Source organism: Pichia kudriavzevii, chromosome 3 (assembly GCF_003054445.1).
Source record: "Pichia kudriavzevii chromosome 3, complete sequence".
In the NCBI taxonomy this organism is placed as follows: domain Eukaryota; kingdom Fungi; phylum Ascomycota; class Pichiomycetes; order Pichiales; family Pichiaceae; genus Pichia; species Pichia kudriavzevii.
The window spans coordinates 888,355-910,673 of record NC_042508.1 but is presented as its reverse complement, the minus strand read 5'-3'; the positions used below and the strand labels follow the sequence as shown (position 1 = coordinate 910,673).

General features: G+C 39.2%; 11 protein-coding genes across 11 annotated transcripts; 5 read left to right on the top strand and 6 right to left on the bottom strand.

The window, feature by feature from the left end:
* Window positions 1-266: 266 nt before the first annotated feature.
* Window positions 267-1,586, top strand: C5L36_0C04190 (uncharacterized protein; the record flags this gene model as incomplete). The annotated part of the gene is made up of 1 exon (XM_029466101.1): window positions 267-1,586. The coding sequence occupies one exon, from the start codon at window positions 267-269 to the stop codon at window positions 1,584-1,586; it is 1,320 nt and encodes a 439-aa protein (XP_029321961.1).
* A 130-nt stretch (window positions 1,587-1,716) lies between these two features.
* On the bottom strand, window positions 1,717-3,354 carry C5L36_0C04180 (uncharacterized protein; the record flags this gene model as incomplete). Its single annotated transcript, XM_029466100.1, has 1 exon — window positions 1,717-3,354. The coding sequence occupies one exon, from the start codon at window positions 3,352-3,354 to the stop codon at window positions 1,717-1,719; it is 1,638 nt and encodes a 545-aa protein (XP_029321960.1).
* Window positions 3,355-4,906: 1,552 nt separating this feature from the next.
* Window positions 4,907-8,356, top strand: C5L36_0C04170 (uncharacterized protein; the record flags this gene model as incomplete). Its single annotated transcript, XM_029466099.1, has 1 exon — window positions 4,907-8,356. One exon carries the CDS (start codon window positions 4,907-4,909, stop codon window positions 8,354-8,356), a length of 3,450 nt encoding a protein of 1,149 aa, XP_029321959.1.
* Window positions 8,357-9,519: 1,163 nt separating this feature from the next.
* Window positions 9,520-11,775, bottom strand: C5L36_0C04160 (uncharacterized protein; the record flags this gene model as incomplete). The annotated part of the gene is made up of 1 exon (XM_029466098.1): window positions 9,520-11,775. One exon carries the CDS (start codon window positions 11,773-11,775, stop codon window positions 9,520-9,522), a length of 2,256 nt encoding a protein of 751 aa, XP_029321958.1.
* A 544-nt stretch (window positions 11,776-12,319) lies between these two features.
* On the top strand, window positions 12,320-13,783 carry C5L36_0C04150 (uncharacterized protein; the record flags this gene model as incomplete). The annotated part of the gene is made up of 1 exon (XM_029466097.1): window positions 12,320-13,783. The coding sequence occupies one exon, from the start codon at window positions 12,320-12,322 to the stop codon at window positions 13,781-13,783; it is 1,464 nt and encodes a 487-aa protein (XP_029321957.1).
* Window positions 13,784-13,877: 94 nt separating this feature from the next.
* Window positions 13,878-14,996, bottom strand: C5L36_0C04140 (uncharacterized protein; the record flags this gene model as incomplete). Its single annotated transcript, XM_029466096.1, has 1 exon — window positions 13,878-14,996. One exon carries the CDS (start codon window positions 14,994-14,996, stop codon window positions 13,878-13,880), a length of 1,119 nt encoding a protein of 372 aa, XP_029321956.1.
* A 532-nt stretch (window positions 14,997-15,528) lies between these two features.
* C5L36_0C04130 (uncharacterized protein) lies at window positions 15,529-16,617 on the bottom strand (the record flags this gene model as incomplete). The annotated part of the gene is made up of 1 exon (XM_029466095.1): window positions 15,529-16,617. The coding sequence occupies one exon, from the start codon at window positions 16,615-16,617 to the stop codon at window positions 15,529-15,531; it is 1,089 nt and encodes a 362-aa protein (XP_029321955.1).
* A 713-nt stretch (window positions 16,618-17,330) lies between these two features.
* On the top strand, window positions 17,331-17,798 carry C5L36_0C04125 (uncharacterized protein; the record flags this gene model as incomplete). Its single annotated transcript, XM_029466094.1, has 1 exon — window positions 17,331-17,798. One exon carries the CDS (start codon window positions 17,331-17,333, stop codon window positions 17,796-17,798), a length of 468 nt encoding a protein of 155 aa, XP_029321954.1.
* Window positions 17,799-17,908: 110 nt separating this feature from the next.
* On the bottom strand, window positions 17,909-18,457 carry C5L36_0C04120 (uncharacterized protein; the record flags this gene model as incomplete). Its single annotated transcript, XM_029466093.1, has 1 exon — window positions 17,909-18,457. The coding sequence occupies one exon, from the start codon at window positions 18,455-18,457 to the stop codon at window positions 17,909-17,911; it is 549 nt and encodes a 182-aa protein (XP_029321953.1).
* Window positions 18,458-18,903: 446 nt separating this feature from the next.
* On the bottom strand, window positions 18,904-20,055 carry C5L36_0C04110 (uncharacterized protein; the record flags this gene model as incomplete). The annotated part of the gene is made up of 1 exon (XM_029466092.1): window positions 18,904-20,055. The coding sequence occupies one exon, from the start codon at window positions 20,053-20,055 to the stop codon at window positions 18,904-18,906; it is 1,152 nt and encodes a 383-aa protein (XP_029321952.1).
* A 332-nt stretch (window positions 20,056-20,387) lies between these two features.
* C5L36_0C04100 (uncharacterized protein) lies at window positions 20,388-22,244 on the top strand (the record flags this gene model as incomplete). The annotated part of the gene is made up of 1 exon (XM_029466091.1): window positions 20,388-22,244. The coding sequence occupies one exon, from the start codon at window positions 20,388-20,390 to the stop codon at window positions 22,242-22,244; it is 1,857 nt and encodes a 618-aa protein (XP_029321951.1).
* Between the last annotated feature and the right edge of the window lie 75 nt (window positions 22,245-22,319).

The following is a 22,319-nucleotide window of genomic DNA, read 5'->3' as shown; positions in this document are numbered from 1 at the left end:
GATACTTATATGGGTCACTATATTGTGAGTGTGGAGAAAAAAACTGTATGCAGTTTTTTCCTCGAAAAAAAGGTGAATGCACGAAGCATAGATACTGATATATAGATAAGGTCATTTTTACCTAAATAGGCAATGAGTTGCACTATCTGATGTTTATGCTCCTGTGGCCTGTGCAGTTACCTCAACAATGATATAAGCCTGGCATATACCCAATTTATTGCTTCTACTTGTATATTTCCCTAGACATTACCACTAAATAAAGCACAATGGATTTAGACAACAATAACTTTGGGATACTGACAACAGGTATTGCAGTTGCTATCATTTTATACCTATCTAAACTAGTATATGGAAGACTCTATGCATCAAAATCTAAGGTCAAAGCAAAAACTTACGCTTCCTCAGAAAAAGAGCCTGTCCCAACTCCGGATCCATTGTATATAACCCCGGATCAAGTTAAGACAAGAGACGACCGACCATGGAGACCTTTTAGATTTCCATATCATCAAACGATGTCTATATTTAAATTGGATATCAATCACTGGTTGGATATGGATAAATACTATTATCAGTATATAAAGGAAAAAGAAAGGGTGATTCACGCCTACGGGCCAGATAATTTTGATTGGTTACCCGGATCTGAGGAAGCATGTAGAGAGCTAATGGATATTGTCAAGGAGCACATGATGAAAAGGTATCCACTTTTGTTCACCACTTCTGATAATGGTGATCATGTGATGAACGAGCTAACAAAAGAAGAACTTGATTTCACGGAACCTTTGAAGGAGCATCCCTTGGTGTATGTTTCCAAAATGGCTAAAGAAGATTTTTATGTTGTTCTCCAAGACAAAGAAGGTGTACACCGGTTAATGGCGGCTGCTGTTCCTTTCCCAGGCGGCTCTTTTGGAATTAGATATAAATTAGGCAAAACATTGGATGTTATTCATGGAGACGTTCCATATTATGAGGAAAAGTTAAAACCATCGATGGAGAGATGGTTTGCAAGAATGAAACCGGCGGATTTAGTAGAGAGAGCCTCATGGTACATCTCTTGGGACCATAAGTTGTTGTTAAATAATATATACGCTTTGAAGAAAGGAGATAAGGTTCAAAGTGACGTTGAGCCAACAGAATTTAACGTTCGTGTTGAACGCCAAACATTGAGAAGGTTACCTAAAAGTAGAGCAATCATTTTCACAAACCACCCAGTGTTTTATTCTATTGAAGAAATGAAAGATGAACCACTAGTGCCATCATTGATTAAGAAGATTATCTATGAAGCACCAGAGGGAATTATCAAGTATAAAAACTTTGAAGCATTTCGTGACCACATTTTACCGTACCTAGAAAAATTAGAGGAAAGACAGGTCAAGCTGGGTCTGATTGAGCCCAGTACCCCTGTAAAGACACTTCCAACATATCCGTTTGCTCAATTTTTGAAAGACTCGACTCCTGAAAAAGGATGGTCAAATCCAAAGCACCCAACTAACTACAGCGAAAAGTTCAATGAGGAAATCGAAAATGCCGCTGAGTTAGAGGTTCGAACTTTTGAACGGTCTGCAAAAGTAGGAACAGTGGGATTTTAGATGTTTGTTAGTTATGCGTTGCCCAACAAAAATTTATATTTTTTGTATTTGATTTTATAAGTTTACATAGTAAGAAAAGATTACACTTGATGTTTTCATATGTGGACTGAAACTTATTCACATGTAGATATCAGTAAGAGGTGTAGATTATTTTTTTAAGAATCGGAACGTCGGTGACATTTTTGAAAAATTCAGACTTTGGCAGATTGCTAGTTACTTTATGGTTGTCGAAATTCAAAGATGATATGGTGTTTGAAGTCGAAGCTTTAATGGAGGAGGATGCTCCAATGGTATTGATAAGAACCAAACCTTGGATGTCTAGTGCTGTGATAATTTCCAAGAACTCTGATCTTTTAAGCGAATTGATGTGCTCATGATTTTTACACTTTTCAGTGTAATATGCAAAGAAAGCATTTAAGGAGGTATCATTTGTGCTCTTTAAAAATCCGGCTTTTTTTCTTGAGGTTTCAGTTTCCACCATCTCTTCAAACTTAAATAGAAATGCAAGAAGCAGTTTTTGTTGGATTGTTAGAGGCTTCAATTTCATTTCAAAATTGGCATTGAATGAGTTTGAACAAACCTTAACAACTTGTGTGATCATAACCTTAGGCAGATTTTCGATATCTTGCTTTACAAGCTCAACTAATTGGACTTTTTGAATTTGGCTTTGTTCAAATAAATCAATTGATGCATACATGATATCAAAAGCCCGTCTAAGATCACCGGTAGTTGCCGCAGATTTTTTTGCACAAAACTGGATTGCAGCGGGATGAACCAAAGGTGGCATACTTTTATTTTCCTTACCATGAGGCACCAAGGTCATCAATTTCTCTGTAATGACACTCTTGATCTGGTCGGCTGTGTAAGGTAAAAATTGAATTAACGTGGGGTTAATACAGTTTGCTCTCAGCCTTGGTAAAAACCTGTCAGTTAGGTTTAAAGCATTGGCTATTCCAATAAGTAATAGCTTTGATTTTTGATTTCCATCAAATCTATTTGAAGCTGAAGTGAATAATTCGAACAAGGGTTGTTGGGATTTGGATACAATATTATCCATTTCATCAAGAATTAGAATAGTCATATCACAGCCATCCAAAGAAGAATTAAATAACCGTAAAATCTCCGAAGATTCAATGGATCGTTCGCATTTCTTTCCAGTGATACTTGTATATAAGCGTTTAAGCAAATCTGACGGGTTTGAGAGAGTCATGCAATTGAACTTGATCACTCTAATTTTCCGATCAATGAACTGATCTCCAATCTGAGACAAATGGTATAAATTCTTTTCAGGTTCTATCAGCTTAGAATGTTCAAGTATATAATTTAATGATGCATTAGTCTGTGCCGATTTACCCGTTCCTGGCGGCCCAGAAATGTAGATGGAAGACGAATAGAGTCCCTGCAGGGAGTCAACAATGTGATCATTGAGAAGTCTTGACTCCTTTTCTCGACCACTTAAACAAAACTTTGACTTTGTATATGGAATTGAACATCTATGAAACAGATTTTTTGCTGTAGTGTAGGGAGATACCAACTTGGTCGGCAAGGACAATTTGGCACATAGATTCTTAGAGACCGGTTTTAACGAATCGACATTGAGCATAGTAGCCTTCATAACATGTTCCGGTGTTACTGGAGGTGACAAAAGGCCAGTGTTGTTTGTTGGACGTAGAATACCCGTCTTTTGCTTTTTCATTGATTCAATTCTCAAATCATCGTGATTTTCATCGAATAAGTTGAAATGTCTCTTAAGGGAAGAATGATTCATACTGGGATACCAACAAATACTAAACGGGTCCTTGGTAGAGGAACAACTGCTTAAGAAACCAACAGAAGCAGAAATGAAGATGAAAAATAAAGACACGAATAAAAGAAACCCATTTCTAAACCAACTTTTGACGCGTCATTGATGGAAGGTTGATTTGAATCTCATAAATGGCTGGTTCCTGAAAGGAAAACACGCGTCATTAGTTTCCCCAAATAGGCAATTGCTCGATTAGTCGCAGATACGAGAAATATTGGCAACTACAACAAGAAAGTCACACAATTTAAGAGGGTTATTCTTAAGAGTAACACAACAATGTATCAGTACGTGAAGGTTTTGGGAAGAAAGTTAGAGATCTGTCACTTTCTATGTTTGGTTGTGTTTACAGTAAACTTAAATCACGTTGGATTCAGATTTACCCAAATAGAATTATGAACCGGACGAACAGTAAAGACGCCACAGAGCTTTGAACCGGGTAATTTTTCGAAATCTTACTCCGACGTTTTTTTTTTTTTTTTTTTTTTCCCGTTATTCATTACTATTGGTAAAATAAAGGTGGGTTTTGTATTGCGTGGACTAGCCAAGACGAGAGTTCCCGAGGTATTCCCTCTTTGCCTTTGATGGGTTAACCAGAATGTCCTGTTAAACTTGAATATATTATTACAGCAGTCTATATCTTCTTTGTCTAAAAGGAATTGATGCATGATTTTGAAAGAGATAGGGGCCGGAGCCAGAGGCAAGGGGGCATCATGTCTTCCATCGAATTAGAAGCCATGGTAGCTGGTTGTCTACTAAACCAACTGCGACGCTACACTCAATCAAGGACACTAGAACCATAAAGATCCACCTCAAAGAGGTACGGGTGATGTTGTTGGTAAAAAAATCATCTTAAAGTGTAAGATGGCGTTAGTGTATCTGTTTTCAGGTTTTTAGGCGTGCTGCGTGGTTTCCCCTGTGAATTTTCCCTAAATTTGTTTTTGTGTCTTTTATTTTTTCATTTCTGTTTTTGTTTTTGTTTTTAATTTTTTTTGTTTTTTTTTTTTTTTTTTTTCTTTTGGAGCAAAAAAATACTAAAATGCGAAAATTAAATTGAAACTCAATAAAATGAGAAATTGAGAATGCTCAAAAATTGGAAAAAAGGTGTCCGTGTCTGTCTTTGGTTTAAGTTATTCTTTCTTTTGCCTTTAAATTGCTTTAATGTTCGATAATCGACCACGGTAGTTTATCAAGCACTGTGTTTGGGTGCCGAAGTTTACAAGGTGTATTACAGTTTGTTGTTACTCCCCAGACAAAAGTTCACCCAATTGCTATACCATATTTGAAAATAAGGATCTGCTGACTTTAAGATACACAAGGACCTGGTATCCATATAAGAGAAGAGTCACTCATTGAAAGTACGCATTGCTGCTAGCTCAGAAAGTGTTGAAAACATATCTGTCTAACATAGGGACACAGGTGCCTCCACTTATTTTGAACTAGGGCTATCTTGTGTTTTGAGTTTTTTTTCTCTCCCTCCCTTACATCTCGCAACAAAGCCATTGTCATTTAGGCAATAATGCCTCCAAAACACCATAAGGGCGGAGGAGGACGGTATTACAAAGACGAAGGTCTAAGGAGAGGAGGACGAAGATATTATTCTCAGTACAACAACTATTCTTCTTATAATTCTTATCCTACAAACCAAAGTCCTTATTCGCAACCCTCAACCCCTTCTCCATATTTTCAGCCTTCAACTGCTTCTAACCAGACACAACCATCAACACAAAGTCCAAATGGACAGCAAAGTGCAAACCCCTTTTCATCACGAAGGAGTGATACAGTGTCTTTAAACAATGTCAATGTTCCACATCAGGACTATAAATCCGCAACTAACAACTGGTATTACAATACTTCACATGGTAAGCGGTCTAATGGTTATCTAGGAAATCGACCCCGCTCTACATCTACTTTAACAACACAACATTCTAGACGAGGTATGTCAGGAGTTTATAGAGAGGATAACCAAAGATACCCGGATTATAATGGATATAGCCCCTATACCAATTCCCACGACAGCTATCCTGGCAAGCCTCCTTTTGGTAAGGGAAAGTATTATCTTTCCAACCACTTGGATGAATACAGAGATTTTAATTCTCATCGACAAGAATTGGAGAGATTTCCCAGTAAAGTTGAATCTACAATTCCAAAGTCAGAAGATGAGCAATCGTATGAACCTGAAGTCATGGAAAGGGAAGTCAAAAGAGAGGTTTTATATAAGGAAAACGGTGCGCTAAGTAAGGTTCCAACTAATAATGAAATGACGGAAACTCAAACAGAAAATGTCGAAGGAGATACAACTGACAATCCAAAACTAACTGTTGATGATAAACTTGCTTTGGATTCAAGAAATGACAATATGATCACCGATCAAATAAAAGAGGCTAGTGTGCTGCATGAGAAGGAACCAAGTGAGAAAGAGAATCCAACTCTACAGGAAAACCTCAGTGTGCCTTCGCAGGAAGACATTGCATCGACCAGATTAGACACAGCAGTCACTGAACAACCTGTTACTAAAAATGAACCTTCAATGGAGAAACCTCAAGACGGTATAAAGAGTGAATCTAGTGATGTACATAGTAATCTTGATGAATCTTCTCATCCCGAGAAGAAAAAAATTGAAACTACATTCCAAACAGGCGAAGATGGATACCCAGAGATTGAGGGTTGTATTTTTCCAATGTTGAAAAATGAGTACAGAGTTTGGGAACTAAAGCATCACCCAAAATCAAAAAGAATACAAAATTTAAAGTATCTGAATGAATCAAAATTGACAAGGTTATCTCAATATAGTTTTTGGAATAAAGCACTTTTGGTATTTCAGCAGGCTGATGCATTTTTACTCTTCAACAGTTTGAAGGAAATCCAAACTGACGTTAAGAAAAAGGAAACAAAGCTACTTGAACATTTTGTCTACCAAAACTATATTTGGAAGAAAGCTGTAAGCTTTTGCGATAAACAGTTGGAGGAAGTTTATGGTGTTCCAGAAAAAGAACCCCCAAAAGTCGAGGAGAAGCCTGAGCCAAGGTCACATACTTCAAGAAGAAGTAGGCATCATGGTGATTCAGTCAGAACCGAAGCTGAGTTCATGGAAATTTTAGCGACATTGGAACAAGAAAGGGAACGTGATCCGTTGATCAAGGCCCAGTATGGTGCAGCCATAATTCCTGATATGATAATGGATCCAATTGAAAAATATGCCATGACTAGAGTTATGGATTCCAACAATCTAATCAAGGACAAGGAAGCATGGGCCAAACGTATTATTACAGATCCAATTGATACATTTACAGAGGTAGAACATGAACGTTTTTGTGAGCTTTATGCACTTCACCCTAAAAAATTTGGTCGTATATCCTATGAAATGGGTGGTTTAAGAACTAGTGAAGATTGCGTTCTACATTATTATAATACTAAGAAAACAACGAATTATAAACAGTTAGTTGCAAATAAGAACAAGAAGAACAAGAAGAAAGTTGCCAAGAAAAAGAAGGATAACAAAGGCAGAGCAGAAACATCTACCCCAGATACCTCAACTGTTGAAAATGAAGTTCAGAAGCAAGCATCATCCGTTAAACCCGATATTGATGAATCTGGTAGTGAACAAGGGAACAAACGTAAAATCTTGACGATTGACATTCCCATGAAACAAAGAAAAGTTTCTCAAGATTCCCCTATAAATTCTACAGGCACCGATAGTATTGGTATTATAGTGCCACCACCGAAGGAATCTGTCACTCCAGTTACAGAGACTCCGAAAGTTTGTGCAATCAAGAAAGACAATTTAAACAGTTCACTTTTAGATGTTAAGTCTGAATTGACTGAGACAGAAACAATATCTCATATTGGAACTCAAGACTCTTCGCACCATAGTAACATCCAAGGGACAAATATCGACGAACCTCACACACAATCTACTGCTGAAACATGTATTGAGGACAGGAAAGCAAAGAAACCCAAAAAACATGACGAAAAACCTCATCATATTTCAAGTTATTGGAGTGTACACGATATAAATAAATTCCCTCTCTTGCTTGAACAACATGGCTCAAATTGGGAACGTATTGCTGCAGAACTAGGTACTAAGTCATCTACAATGGTTAAAAATTACTACCAGAGAGGATTAGTAGATCATCCTGAATGGCAGGAAATTGTTAAATTGAAGAAAGAGTCTGATGGCGCTAAACAAGATAATCACGCAATACAGCAAGATACCATGTCTCTTAAAGGTCCATCGATGGGCTATTTTTACAAGCCAAACAATGGATATTCCAGCCAGTTCCCTTATACTGCGACAGTGCCTCAAATTTCGTCGCATGTTCCTTCGCAACAAGTTATGTCTTCTATTCCTGTAGAAGGCACTATTCACAACCCTAAACTTCCCTCACTGGAATCAATAAATGATGCTAATCCAGTTTATAGGCCAATTGTGGTCGATAATTTCCCCTCTATATCAACAGGAATACAAAAGCTGCCACTGCCGCCTCACCAATTTCTAACGAAGCCACCACCTGTACATAGTTTACCTATTCCATCCACTCGAAATAATATCATGAACATGTCATCGTTGTTGAATGCTAGTGCCGTTAATGACGAAATGAATCAAATGGCTGTTCCGATTGCCCATGGTTTACCTCATATGAACACCTCCTACCATCAATCTCAGGCAGCAGACGGACGCCTGAATCTTATGAATCTACTGAACAGTCCTACCAACCCCCGTGGCGACGAAAAGGTGCCCCAGGTTCCACCGTTTGTAAATAGCCAATCTACATTCCAACCAAGTATTAGCAGCATGATGAACCCTCTCCAGCAACCACCTATATTAGAACAGCATACAGTCTCACCCAGTCAGCCACAAATGCAACAAGAAAAACCGCTGGATCAAGTACCACAACAAAGAAATGCTTATACAGGAGGGACCAGCGCATTGGATGCCTTAGCACGTATTGCTTTTGAAAGAAAATAAACCTTGTCATTTCTAGAATCTGTGTAATTTATATTCTTATTGTATATTTAAATGTGTTTTAACTATTAGCTAAAATGAAGTCAGTATGCGAAAAAGAAATGCTGAAGTAAAGATTATTCATTGTCGTAACTCTAGTTTTTTTCGGTCATGTAAACGAAAACATCATTTCAAGATTTTTTTATATAAAGATGCTAAGAAGGAGTGCATATAAAGGGAACAAAGCAATTGAGACAGCAGCTCCAGTATAATTCTCTTGATTGGTTAATTGTTTTGGTATTTGGTAAACTGCTTGATCCATGCAATACTCGAACACCGTATGCTCTATTTGAGACATTAGGTACTAACTTAGCAAATACATAATTTCTTTAGATAGTTATTTTAAATTTCCGGCAAAAAGTTCATCTAAATAGTTCAATGGTTGAGTGTAATAACTGAGAAGCTATCATCAGTAACGAATAAGAAATCTGTATCTTTATCTTGATGGTGAATATCGTCTGCTTTTAAGATTTGGATTTTACACGCAACGTCAAACGACTCCACCCTGTAAACAAAACTCGCTAAAACATAGTCATTAGTGTCCATTGGTATTGAAGAGCCACCATTCTTACTTTTTTAGAATTTGTCGTGATGACATTAGATGTCTTCAGGAGATTATAATAAACTTTAAATGTAGCATAGAAAACTCCCTAAACGCATGTGGAGTTTTTTAAGGGCAGCCACCACCGAAAAATGTGCTCAAATACTACAGGTAAATGATGGTGCAGATGCAAATACAGGGTAAGTTGAGAGTTTGTGAACGTCTTTTCCTTCCTTGGTGTTACTATGAGTTGAATTCATATCGATAGCTTGCACTGCTAGATATTGTTCAAAAAAAATAGTCACTACAAAATACTTTTTCAGGACTTCTTTAATAACGTGATATTGATAAGGGGGAAAAGATACCATGTGATATAGGCGTAAGTGTTGATGTATTGATGAAACCATTACAAAACAAAAAAAGATAATGTTTCACGTTAGCTTCAATTATATTTCTATAAGTACTGAACGTTTCAATTAGCAGAATTTCTTTTATAGGAGGTAGAAAAATAATAAATACACGATTATGTTAGACTCATTATGGACAATAAAACATAACAAAAAACCTGAACTGTGACGTCGTCCTTTTATGCCTCTGAATCAGTCTCGCTGTCGTAATCTTCAAGAGACTCCTGTATGAAGGTGCACACCTCCTCAAAACGTTCGTCAATAATGCTGTCTAAATTATCTACGTCTGCACGCAAAACTCTACCATATTTCTTCCTAGGCCTTTTAGTACTTCCAGAATCCTTGTCACCCCAGCAAGAGTGCTTGCTACTGGTGAAAACTAAAGAGTTTCTGAAAAACCAGTCGACAACTGACTCATCGATCGTGGAGATAACAGCTCTCAATGCGGTAGCTCTGTCAACAAAGTTTATACTTGCCTTAACTAATTTCCTCACATCTCTATGACCACACAAATGTATGATACCATTATATGCTTCTCCAACACCGATAAATGCAATTTTTTGAACATTGAAAAAGGTAAGAAAGTTGTCCCATAAATACAACATAATATCCTGCGATGTGTTGATGTTGTTGTAAGTAGCATCATCCTTCCCGCTGACTGTGATAGGTATGTTTATATCAATGACACCCCACTTTTCCTTCAATGCCCAATCAATGAAGTCTAATGACTTATCTACTGTGACTGCATTAGCAGAATCCAAATCTCCAGTTACTGGATCCCGGCGTGCCCAAATCCTAGATGGGTCATGAACTATTATGACAAGTTTGTCACTTTTGTAAACTTCCGGAGAACATAAAATAGTTGATTCATTGTAGGACGGAGTGTCAGGGAGCTTTTCAACAAACAATGGTAGGGTGGTGAATTTATATTTTTTGAATAACTCATTTCTTTGTTCGTTCCTAACTGCGTCGTTGAGTCTATCATGTCTTGAGGCAACTTCAATAAATGAAGGGTCAGGTGATTTGGCAATTAATTTATCATAGTCACCCATCGATAGAGGTGTGCTAAAATCTAGCCCGCTGTAACCTGGGCCTAACGATTTCCAATACTTCGCTTGAATCTTGATTACATCTTCAACAACTTCAATTGACTCTGTTTTCGGGTATGATTTTTTCAATTCCTCTGGCGGTTCACCGATTAGAACCTTGGCCACCCTTAGGGCAGACTTTGCAATTGAATCTAAATTGTAACCACCTTCTAAAATCACACATAAATTACCCTTTGCTAAACTTTTTAACATGTGAGTCATCTGCCCATATCCTGCTGGCGAGACATGGCACCCACCAATGACATCACCATCCGCTGCATCAAACCCAGATGAAATAATAACCAAGTCAGGTTGGAACTCATTACAAACAGGCATAACTACCTTACGGAATGCATAAATATAATCTGCATCTCCAACACCACCAACAGGCCAAGGAATATTAATATTAGAACCCTCACCATCTCCTTCTCCAACCTGGTCAGCTCCACCAGCCTTTGTGCCTGGATAATATTTTCCTTGCTCGTATCGATGTAGGGAAATGTACAAGACCCTTGGATCGTTGTAAAATGCCTTTTGGGTACCATTACCATGGTGAATATCCCAATCGACAATAACTATCCTTCTTACTGATTCTGGATAATTTTTTAAGATAGTAGTTGCCGCAACTGCAACATTGGAGAATAAACAGAATCCACCAGGTGCATCGGGTTCAGCATGATGGCCAGGTGGCCTAACAACAGCCAACGCATTCTTAACTTTGCCCTCAACAACCGCTTTACATGCTTCGATTGCACCACCACAGGAAAGTTTAGCTGACAAAAGTGAGTCGTTGTTAAAGTAAACAGAATCACCCTTTTCTGTAGCCTTCAAAAGCTCTTCCTTATTCATATGCTGTGTTGATTCAATAAACTTCAAGTGATCCTCTGAATGAACAGCTAGAATTTCCTCCTTCGATGCTTCTCTGATAGGGATTTTTTGCATGAAATCACCAATTTCATCCGAGCCACATAAACTAGGATCAATAATCAACCCATTTTCTGCTAGTATCTTATAAATTCTGTAAATCCTCCTAGGGTCTTCTGGATGTGGATCGATATACTCAAAATACGAGGTATATAACTTGGCATGGTAACGCATTCTAACATCATATACTAATCCTGTTTTCAGCAAAACGTACTGTAGGTTTGGCCTTGTCGGAGCAATAATTATATCCTGATGCTCTGACTTTATCTTAGTCACAGTAGTTTCTGGGTTGGCATCTTCCATCTTCATGTCGTTATCGTAGTGCTCACTTTTAATAGTTGGTGTGCTGACTGACAATGAATTACCATTTGCATTTTCAACTTCAAGAGGTCTTTTTCCCGGTTGTATTAGATCACCTGCCATTATCAGTAAAACTGGTCTCTTCTATGTATTTTGCGTTATGGAACAAGTAATTTGCGAGGGCCTTCAACAAAGAAAAGTGCAGCATAGAAGGAGATTAGCATCTCGTGAGATGTAAATATTTGTGACGCAATCTCAGCACCCAAAGCTAGACATGAGATTTTTGCATCTAATGTTCTACGACTTCTGCAATAAGGGCATCGCACATACCTAAACATGAAACTACAAATGTTATATACAGCATACATTCTTGATCAATACATAGAGACCAGTGTTTGAATCATCTTTACGACTAGGTAGCGGATGGGGAAAAGCCTCAGATGGTTTTCTCTGCTATTGCTACTATCTGATTTGAAGGGGTACGAAGCTTTTTTTTTTGAGCACCGATTTTTTTGGATTTGAGGTTAATTATTTCCCGTTTCGGGTATTGCAAAATTTTTTTTCCAAATGTAAATATTGGACTTACTGAACTATGGTAGATATTAGGGGTTCATATGGGTAACCATCCAGAAGCTGCAGGTTGGTGGTGTTCAAAGGGAAAGATACAATGCAAGTTTATAGAGACGCACAGCAGTTCCTACTTCCTTCACAAAAGAAGGGATCGTTACAAACTCGTATATTTGAGACATGCAAGAACTCAAAATTTATCAAATCCAATCCAAAACACTTATATGCGTTGGTTTCTTCGACTCTAAAGTACAAACCATTTATTCTAAAAATAATGAAGAAGACAAAAATAATGGAAGTTGAAAAAAAAGCTAAAATTCCAGAGCCAGTTATGATATTAATGATCCATGATTTGCTATTTTCCAAATCTAAACGTATTCAAAGTAAGCAACATGCATGGAAGGATGCCATTATTAGAAACAAGCCTAGGCTTGAATCCGAACTAGCAAGAATGAAGATCAAACATGGCGTAAAATCTTTAGAAGAACTTATCGAGGATGACGATACTCCAATAAGATGGTTTCGTACAAATATTATCAAGACCAATACTGAATCATTATTAAGAGAATTCAAGCACTTGAAAAAAGTCAACTCAATTTCCGAAATAGAAGCACCAGGTGTTATATATTTTGATAAATATATACCTAACTTATTTGGAATTCATCCGAAAGAAAAACTGACATCAACAGATGCTTACAAGCAAGGAAGATTGATTATCCAAGATCGTGCTTCATGTTTCCCTGCACAAATTTTGAATCCAATTCCTGGTGAGGATAAAGTAATAGATGCTTGTGCTGCCCCTGGTAATAAAACCACACATCTAGCGTGTATTTTACAGAATTCAAAAAGGTCAATCGTGGCGTTTGAAAAGGATAATAAACGTGTTAAAATTCTAAGGACAATGTGTGAAAAAGCCGGCGGCTTAGATTGTATTACAATCCATCATGCAGATTTTACGACTACGAGGCCGGGGGATTTCCCTGAAATCACGGGCATGGTTGTTGATCCTTCTTGTTCAGGAAGTGGTATTTTTGGACGTGCATTTGATGAACAGGAAGAAATAAGTGAAGAGGAGGCAAGGGAAAAACTTGTTGAGAGACTGGAAAAATTGAGTGCATTTCAATTCAAGATTGTCAAGCATGCGTTGAGTTTCCCCAATGTAAGAAAAGTTGTATATAGTACCTGCTCAATCCACGATGAGGAAAATGAGGGCGTTGTCAAAAGACTCATCGAAGATGAAGATGTTCAAAAGCAAGGTTGGAAAGTTAGTAAACAAGCTGACGTTTTGCCAACTTGGCCTAGAAGAGGGCACTCTGAGGTGTTTGAAGGCCATCAGGACAAGGAAGAGTTAGCAGCAGGTTGTGTGAGATCCTTGCCTAAAGTAGACGGTGGTATCGGATTTTTTGCCGTTTGTTTTGAGAGAGGAGAACAACCAATATATAAACAACCTTCATTTGAATATTGTGGTGATAAGGAACTGACGGGAAATTGCGCAGATGACTACATAGGCAATGTTGGAGACAACGACGATGATGGTCAAAAATGGACTGGTATTGAAGACTAAAATGAGTCTATCCATTTTCTCCAAAAAAAAAAATTTAAAAATGTAAATTATTATCTATAGTTGTATAAAAGAACCTTAGTTTGATTGGACAAACTTAGAATCTTTTGATGATGTCATCAACGACTTCTTGAGTCGTGGACTTACCACCTAAGTCAGGGGTCTTTATGGTATCTTCCTTCAGGTTGGCATCAACGGCAGAGTAGATCTTAGCAGCTGGCTCAGAATAACCCATGAATTCCAACATTAGAGCTGTGGATCTGATCGTAGCGATTGGGTTAGCAATGCCTCTACCTTCGATATCTGGAGCAGAACCATGACATGGCTCACCAATTGCAAAGTTGTCACCGACATTGGCAGAAGGAACAACACCTAGTGAACCGACTAGGGCAGCTGCACCATCAGACAAGATATCACCATACAAGTTTGGAGCAACAACAACATCAAAAATCTCTGGTTCTCTGAACATTCTGTAAACCATGGAGTCCACAATTTGTTCTTGATAAGTGATTGAGGCAAACTTGTCTACGTTTTCCTCATAGACTTTCTTACATGTTTCTCTGAATAAACCGTCGGAGACAGATAACACGTTCGATTTATGAACAACAGTAACTGAAGGCTTGGAATGTAACGATTCACCACCCAAGTCTCTAACTTGCTGTCTTTGTAAAGCAATCTCGTAAGCCATTTTCGAGATTCTTCTAGTTGCAGATTCGGAAATTCTCTTGATTGCTTCGGCAACTTTTTGGCCATCCTTTTCGAATATCTTCTCCTCCTTGATGTACAAATCTTCAGTGTTCTCTCTAACAATGACCATATCAACAGGTCTGCCAGTGCCCTCAACTGATTTGACAGGTCTGACGTTGGCGTACAAGCCCATCTTCTTTCTCAATGCGACAATTGGAGAAGAGTATCCCGCAACTTTAACAGAAGGGGATGAGACAGCACCGAATAGAGCACCGTCACAAGAAGACTTTAAGGCATCCACGGTTGCATCTGGCAATGCAGTGCCTGTTTTCTTGAAGAGTTCAAAACCTGCATCTAAGTTGATGAAGTTAAATTTCAAACCATAGTCGGAAGGCAGTGCCTCCAAAACTTGCTTACCTGCAGGAATAACTTCACGGCCAATACCGTCACCAGGGATCAACCCAATGGTCAGGTTCTTAGTTGCTGTGGTGTATGCTCTTCTTAGGGATAGCCTGGATGCAGATAACATTGAGACGGCTACTATTGGAGAAAGCTAGAAAACGGGGGAAAAGAAACAGAGACAGGGTAATAAAGAGAGAAAAGACAAAAGTATTATTTTTCAGTAAAAGGTATCCAAACTGTAACAATTAATAGTCATAGTTGATAATTGCACGCCGACGCAGGAGCAAAAAAAAAACCAATGCCGAAAATGGAAGGAATTTTCCAATAATTTATTCATGATTCTATTTTCTCCAATTTCCAATTATTGGCTTTTAGCTTTTAAATTTAAAATTTTGGCTTTCGTTTTTTGTGTGCAGGATATCTCCTCAAGAAGAAAAGACAAGGGATTTATTTGGACGTTACAACCTATTCTTTCTTTCTTTCCTTATTTCCGTCAATTGGAATGTAGAGAAATTATAGAATTTATAGAATGTATAAAATAGAATATATATTAATTATAAATATATGTATATAGATAAGGGGTCGTTATGTTCATGAAAGTCATTAATTCATCTCCAGAGTTTAAAATAGCCAACTTTGTTGTATGAATATACTGGTGTTTAAAGGATAAGTTCTTCTCTTTCCCAACCTTTTGCGTGGTGGTTCTTTAGAGTCTTTGAAGGTTGTGGCTTATCGACACCTTCAATCTGCAAGGCAAATGGGTTTCTCTCCTCTCCCTTCTGCTTCAAGTTGGCAAACGTGTGGTTAACTTCTCTGTGCTTGGCCTCGTCAGCACGAATGTAGAGAATGACATCGTACATTGTTGCATTTTCTGGCAACTTCCAATAATCCTTGGCAATTTGAGGAACGGGACTGTTTTTGAAATCATCACATAGACCCAACTCCATATCCCTAACGAGTCTGGAATATGTGTTGACAGCCTCCTCCTCCAAATAGCCAACAAACCGATGGCAAGTTTTAGGGGAGAAAACATAGGCCGTGAAAAAACAATTACCAAAAGCAACTTGTCCAATCCATAAAAGAAATCTGGTGAAAATTGTAGGTCTGGCCATCTTTAAAAAAGTTAACAAATGCATCCGTTCATTGAATGCCTCATCATACAAGGTATCAATAAACGCCATATCTCTTCTAAACAACCTCATGGCATGCATGTGCCTTAAAAATCCAGCAACAGCACCAGGAATGCCGGCAATCGACTCGAGAACAATGACTCTTGCCAACCACTTCTCTCTAGTCATTCTGTTAGGACCTTTGCCAATTTCAATTTGATGCTTTTCGTCTCTTGGCTCAATATAGCCGGTACAGAAATCAAAAGATTTCCTTAAATACTTCATAAAATTATACGTGATTGCATCCCTTGGAGACTGAACTGGGCGGTGTTCAAACTTGATAGCCTTCATGTCCTCCAAATCATAGCCCGGATGCTGGAAAACAGGCTTGGTGAGAAATTTACCATCTTCCCTCTCGCTTTCTGTTGTCAGTCTAACCAGAGAAGTATTATGTGCTGGTGGTAAACGTTCCAATTCGATATGGGGAGCTTCCGTCTTCTTTTCGGTAGTGGTGGTTATACCACGAGAAATACTTCTTAAGGCCGCATTACCAGCGGCCGCTCTTATCAAATGTCTTGTTGATCCAGAGACATGGACTGCCCTGGTAATTGTGCGTAAATGGAAATCAGTAGCAAGCATTATTCAATTATGCGTTTACTTGTTGGTAGACGTACTTATACAGAATAAAAGATAAATAGAGATACAGAGAGCAAGGTGAACAATATTTGAAGAACTACCTGTCAGGGGAAAACCAGTGTCCTTTTATACTTTATCCAAACAAAACTTGGGCAAATTAAAAAAAGCAAAAAGGAATCACTCAAAACAACAACAACCACTTGATGCAAGAGCAAAATACAAAATACAAAATACCAACGGGGATAACCTCGGAACGGGTTTACTCCCAATCGGGGTCGAGCCTCCCCGAGGGGGGGGCTCAGCCCGTTCTGCTACGGCGAGCAAATAGTCTACTACAGATCCCAAGCTCGGGGTTTGATTTGTTTTGGTCTTTTTAGCTATTGTTTCTTACTAGTTCGATTATTATTATTAAAACTCGCGGGGTGTGGATTGGCAACAGTTGTAGGGCTAACAGGGGAAGCTCGGACACTGGTCAGTGGACAGTAGACAGTGGACACCTAAAGGGGACACCTAAATGGGACACCGAAAGGGGACACCGAAAGGGGACAAAGACTTTGTGTGTGGGGGTGGGTGCCTCTTCCTACGGGGGGGTTTCCATTTTGCTTTTCGCTTTTCGCTTTTTTTTTTTCTTTTCTTTTTCTTTCTAGAAGACAACGGCGTCCACGTGTTTGCGCAGATTACTGTGATCAAAGAGGTCAGTTCTTCTGCATCTTAACATGTTAACAACAATGGGGTCATTATACGGTTTATGTTACGAGAAAATTTTGACGGTGGTGGGTATATTGACACTCTCACATACAGCGTGGAATGTTTATCTCTTCAACCATGAGATGAAGTGGATTGTCAATAGTCATTCGGTAATGACATACCCTAAAATGGTTTATTTGGAGCTCGTCCTCTCAATGATGCTAATCTTATACGGGATCTTGGCTTCTCTATTTGTACCTTCTTCACCATCGATTGTATTGAAGGAAGGCGTATGGACGGTATCATTGATGGAGGAAAATGCGAGACATCCACTGCGTTCAATATCAATCTCGAGGGCAAATTCGTACACGGAAAGGATGGGCAAGTCGACTTTTGCCCTCTTGGAGACACGACCTTCATTTGCATCCCTCCCCGAGAGAGCACTCTCTTTCCAAAGAGCCGTGGGTCACATGCACGCCACAGAAGTTGGGAAATAGTGGATTTAGTAATTTTGCAGAGGCTGCTTTGGTGGAACTGTGGAGTTTCAAAATTGTATCTATAAGTATTTATAGAAGTTACACCAATTTCCCAATAGATTGGCGTCGTCTCAACTAAACATATTACGGATACGTCCGAGCAAGGTGTGAGAAGTGATGGATGGATGTCTAACAACGGATGGACAGACATCTGTGCTAGATTTGGATTCCTCCACATTGTAGCTGTTAATGGTTGTTCCCCCCAGCGAAGATATGGACTCGTCCCCCTTAGAAATGACATTGGCGTCGCCATTTGCATGTGCTAGCTCTAGAATCGAGTACTCGGAATGATGTGTTGCCACTGGTGATAATTGGGTGAAGGACCATGTGTCGTCCGATCCTGTACTGACTACACAGAACCTGCCATCGAGCCCATGAGCATCAACACCCCCAATGGCGTCTTCTCCATAGTGGACGTTGTTAACGTTACCGAGCTCGTCCTGGACAACACTCTCACGCGGTGACACCCACCATTTCCCATTGACTACAAACTTATAGTAAAACCGTGTCCGCTTGTCGAGATGAAGTGTGCATTTGTAGACCTTGTCCTTGCAGTCAAACATCAGAACGTGTCTCTTGGTCCAGCCATCAAAACTACCACTTAAATACACCTGGTCCATACCTTCTCCCGTCGAATGAGCCGCATTCTGCGGCTCCCTTTCAAAGATTCAAACACTCTTTGTTAGTACTCCGTACAGGGTATGTGCTGGTTATAGAATGCCGCATCTCTTTGAAGCTACCCACCATATGAACGTGTGACGTGCCATGTCTGTGTTACGCACTCTCTTTGATTGAATGGAAGAATAAAAAAAAAACAATTGGGTGCCCAAATAGACAGAAATGTATAAATTGATAAATAGATAAATAGTTGAATACACAATAAACTGTCTAATCAAACAAAGTGAACCCTCTAAGGAGAGCCTCCGAGTGGCACGACTGCGGATCCCCCCCCCTCCCCCTGAAGCTTATCAACTCATTTGGAAAAGTGCGAGTTTCTATGAGTACATTTATCCTATGCGTACAATATCCAACGGTTACTGTTTGCTCGCTGTTGAATTAAGGGACACTACTCATTGAGGGCAATAAACGCCATAAACCCAATGCCGGAAAGCATGCAGAGAAGTTGTAGTAGAAACTGCTTGGCGGCATGGCATCTAGAAACCCCCCTTTCACCTTCAAGGAGCTCGGGAATTACACTGAAGGCAATGTAGAAAAATCCACCAGCAGTGAATGGCAAGGTCATATCTGCCATTTGGAGTGATGTTCCAAAGAGGCCAGGAGCTGCCTCCACGCTTGAGTCAAGATGCGTTTCCAAACTCTGCTGTAATGCTATACCAATAAAGGTCCCCACATATGCCCCCACTGCAGTGACAAATTGTGCGCCCATGGCTTGCCATTTACTAAAGCCACCTTGAATTAAAAGGGCAAAGTCACCAACTTCATGTGGGATCTCGTGCATAAATGTAGCTATAGCAGTTGTGCTTCCAACGCTTTTGGAGATGTAAAAGGATGACGAAATTGCAAGTCCATCGGTGATGTTGTGTGTGAAATCAGATATTAAATTCAAATAAGCAGATGTCTTTACAGATGGATTGATCTCCTTCTCTTTTTCCTTGTCATCGTCATTGTCATTGCCATTGGCATTATCATTGCCATTGGCACTATCACCCTCTGCCCCCTGTACAGTAGAATGCGTATGAGAATGGGAATGGCCATGCTCTTCTGACCCGTCATTTTCCAAAATACGCATGGTCTTGTCAATAACAAAAAATAACAAAAACCCGAAAAACATGCCAAGCCCTAAAATGATGTTCTTCCTATCGTCAACCAAGACGTATTTGGAAGTGCCAATACTGAGATCTACAGACTGGCCCGTGAAGGTCTCTGGTAGTAAATGTAAGAAAACATCTCCTAATAAACCTCCAATTGCAAAACTCACTAGTAGGTTCAAAGATGAAACATCGATATTAGATGGAATCAATGCAAGAATTAGATTGGGTGGCCCTGAGATGTATGTTGTTGCTAAAATGGCATTTCCAGCAGGTCCAAAGGGGAACAGCTTGTTGAAAATATACTGGATCGTTGATTCTGGTTTCACCAAGACCTCATCAAGTCCAATCTTCATGAAATCTTGATGGCCCTCATCAACACTATGAGGATGCCCCCTTGCCAGTGTTATAATGGAGAGCGTCAATGCTAATTTCAGAAATCCTCTCATTTTATGGACTGTTCTCCGTAATCTATACTGAAAGTATTGTGTAAAAGAGGTGTAAAGTAAGAAAAAAAAAGTTAAAAAAAAACCAAGAAATACGTGCCGAAAAAAGAAACTTCAAGTTTTGGCGGACTGAATATTTCCTTCTTCGCATTCTCAATACATGTAGCCGATTACTACTATATTCAAATGGGGAAAATTCTACATTCAGCAAATTATCACACCAAATTCTTTAACACTTTTTTTACTATCTAACTCGTCCTCCTATCTTTATAACAGAACCTAGACACTCATCGTTTCTTTAATAGATACCTTCCCATAGCCACCCTTGGAAAATTATGGATGAATCCGAATTACCCAGTAGTCCTTCGGATTTTACGACACCCTTGCCGTTTGATGCTGAAGACGGAAATGGCTATCAGGGTGATATTTTAAGAGAAACTAATGCACCCGTTGTGCCCAGCCCGAACCAGCAGTTTGTGAACTTGCCTTCGCCTAGTTTGGGTAACGGGCGAGTGTATCAGTTTCAACAGGACGGGAAACTAAAGTTAAAGATTTCCTTGAAGGGACTAGGAGAATGCCCAAGTATAGATGATGTTTGCAATAGGAGTGTAGAACAAGGAGCTCCTCAGCAGACAGCGCATTCTCAAAACTCCCACACAGCCACAAGTACCCAACGGGATGACACTGAGCTGTCTAGCACACCAAATGGAGAAATACCTTCAAATACTCAAGCATCGCAATCGGTCATGCCACCAAGTGTATTAGTACAACCCAGCTTTATTGAATCTAATACAAACGAAAATGACGTGGACGATATATTTTCTGATGATGTCAATCTGTCCGAAATAGAGGATGCGAAGATAGACTCGATGAAACTGTCAGACTCCATCTCATGTGTCAAATCGAAAACTACATTCCAAATCGTATTGAAATTTAGTCCTGAAAATAAATATAAAATACACACTGACAATTTGAGTTGCTTAGAGTCCAGCAAAAGAATCAATGCTAAAACAAAATCAAAAGTCCTAACACCCAAAAAGACAAAGGCTAAAAAGAGACCAAAACCGTTGTATTCAAGGCTTATGGTAAAAAACTCAGCAGGGGTTCCACTCTCTGTAGTGGAGGATAACTTACCACAAGCTGCCAATGAAGATGATCATGAAGACGATGGGCTCATAGAGCAATCAGTTAGGTTATCTCTAATGGATCCATTATCAGGCTCAAAAATGGTAACCCCACTGCGATCTAGATTCTGTTCCCATGTTGAATGTTTTGATTATGGATCCTTTTTGGCGATGTACAACTTGAGACCATTTCGAATAGCAATGAGGAGACATGGGATTGCGTCACCCAACGTTGGAGATGTAGATATTCTAAAAATATTGGAAGATACAAAAAGGGAAGTAATAAATGTCCAGCAGCATAACGTGCAGACAACATCATTTCAATATAATGCCAAACTACGAACACTAAAAGAAAAAGGTAAAAACTTAAATGAGCTAGAATGGTTCTGTTGTCCAATTTGTAAGTTGGAATTTAATATTAAAAAGTTGGGAGACGTTTATGTTGTTGGTGAGTTTATAGATTTATTACAGGATTTACAGTTTGAGGAAAATCACGAACATGTTCATGATGTTGAAATAGATATGTCCAACAGAGGATCATGGCGCTGGATAAAGGAAGAAGATACAGTATCAACATCACAGACCCCAAACCCACACAAGCATCCCTCTACAGCTACTCCCGATCCTCCAGATTCTGAACATCAGCACGACCATCATCGTAGTAGTAAACAGACAATTAACAATGTTGAAGTGATCTCCTTATCTGATGAAGAGGATGAAACAGACACTCAGTTGCATGGACCTAGTAGCGGGCAACAACTACCAACTAAAAATAGCAATGAGGGTACCACTGTTGTTTCCACACCTGCTTTTCAAAAATCCGACCTTGTCGTGGAGAACTCAGAAGAAGACATGTTACGACAGTTGGATATGCTTTTCGAATCTGAGTTGTTTCAGAAACAGAGCAACCTACACAATGCCAAATTTATCCAGAGTGCAAACCAAGAGATCCAACGTCCTGGAGTTGTTGCGTTTCGCCCCGGGCCTTTTACAGCTACGCCAGCTACGCCAGAACCTGTGTTTATGCATGGAATTGGAGAGGAAGACGATCCAATTGTTCTTGACTGATGACTCTATTATACCCATTTTTATAGTATGCTTCCATATGTATAACCATTAATATTAGATGAGCGCACTCGATGT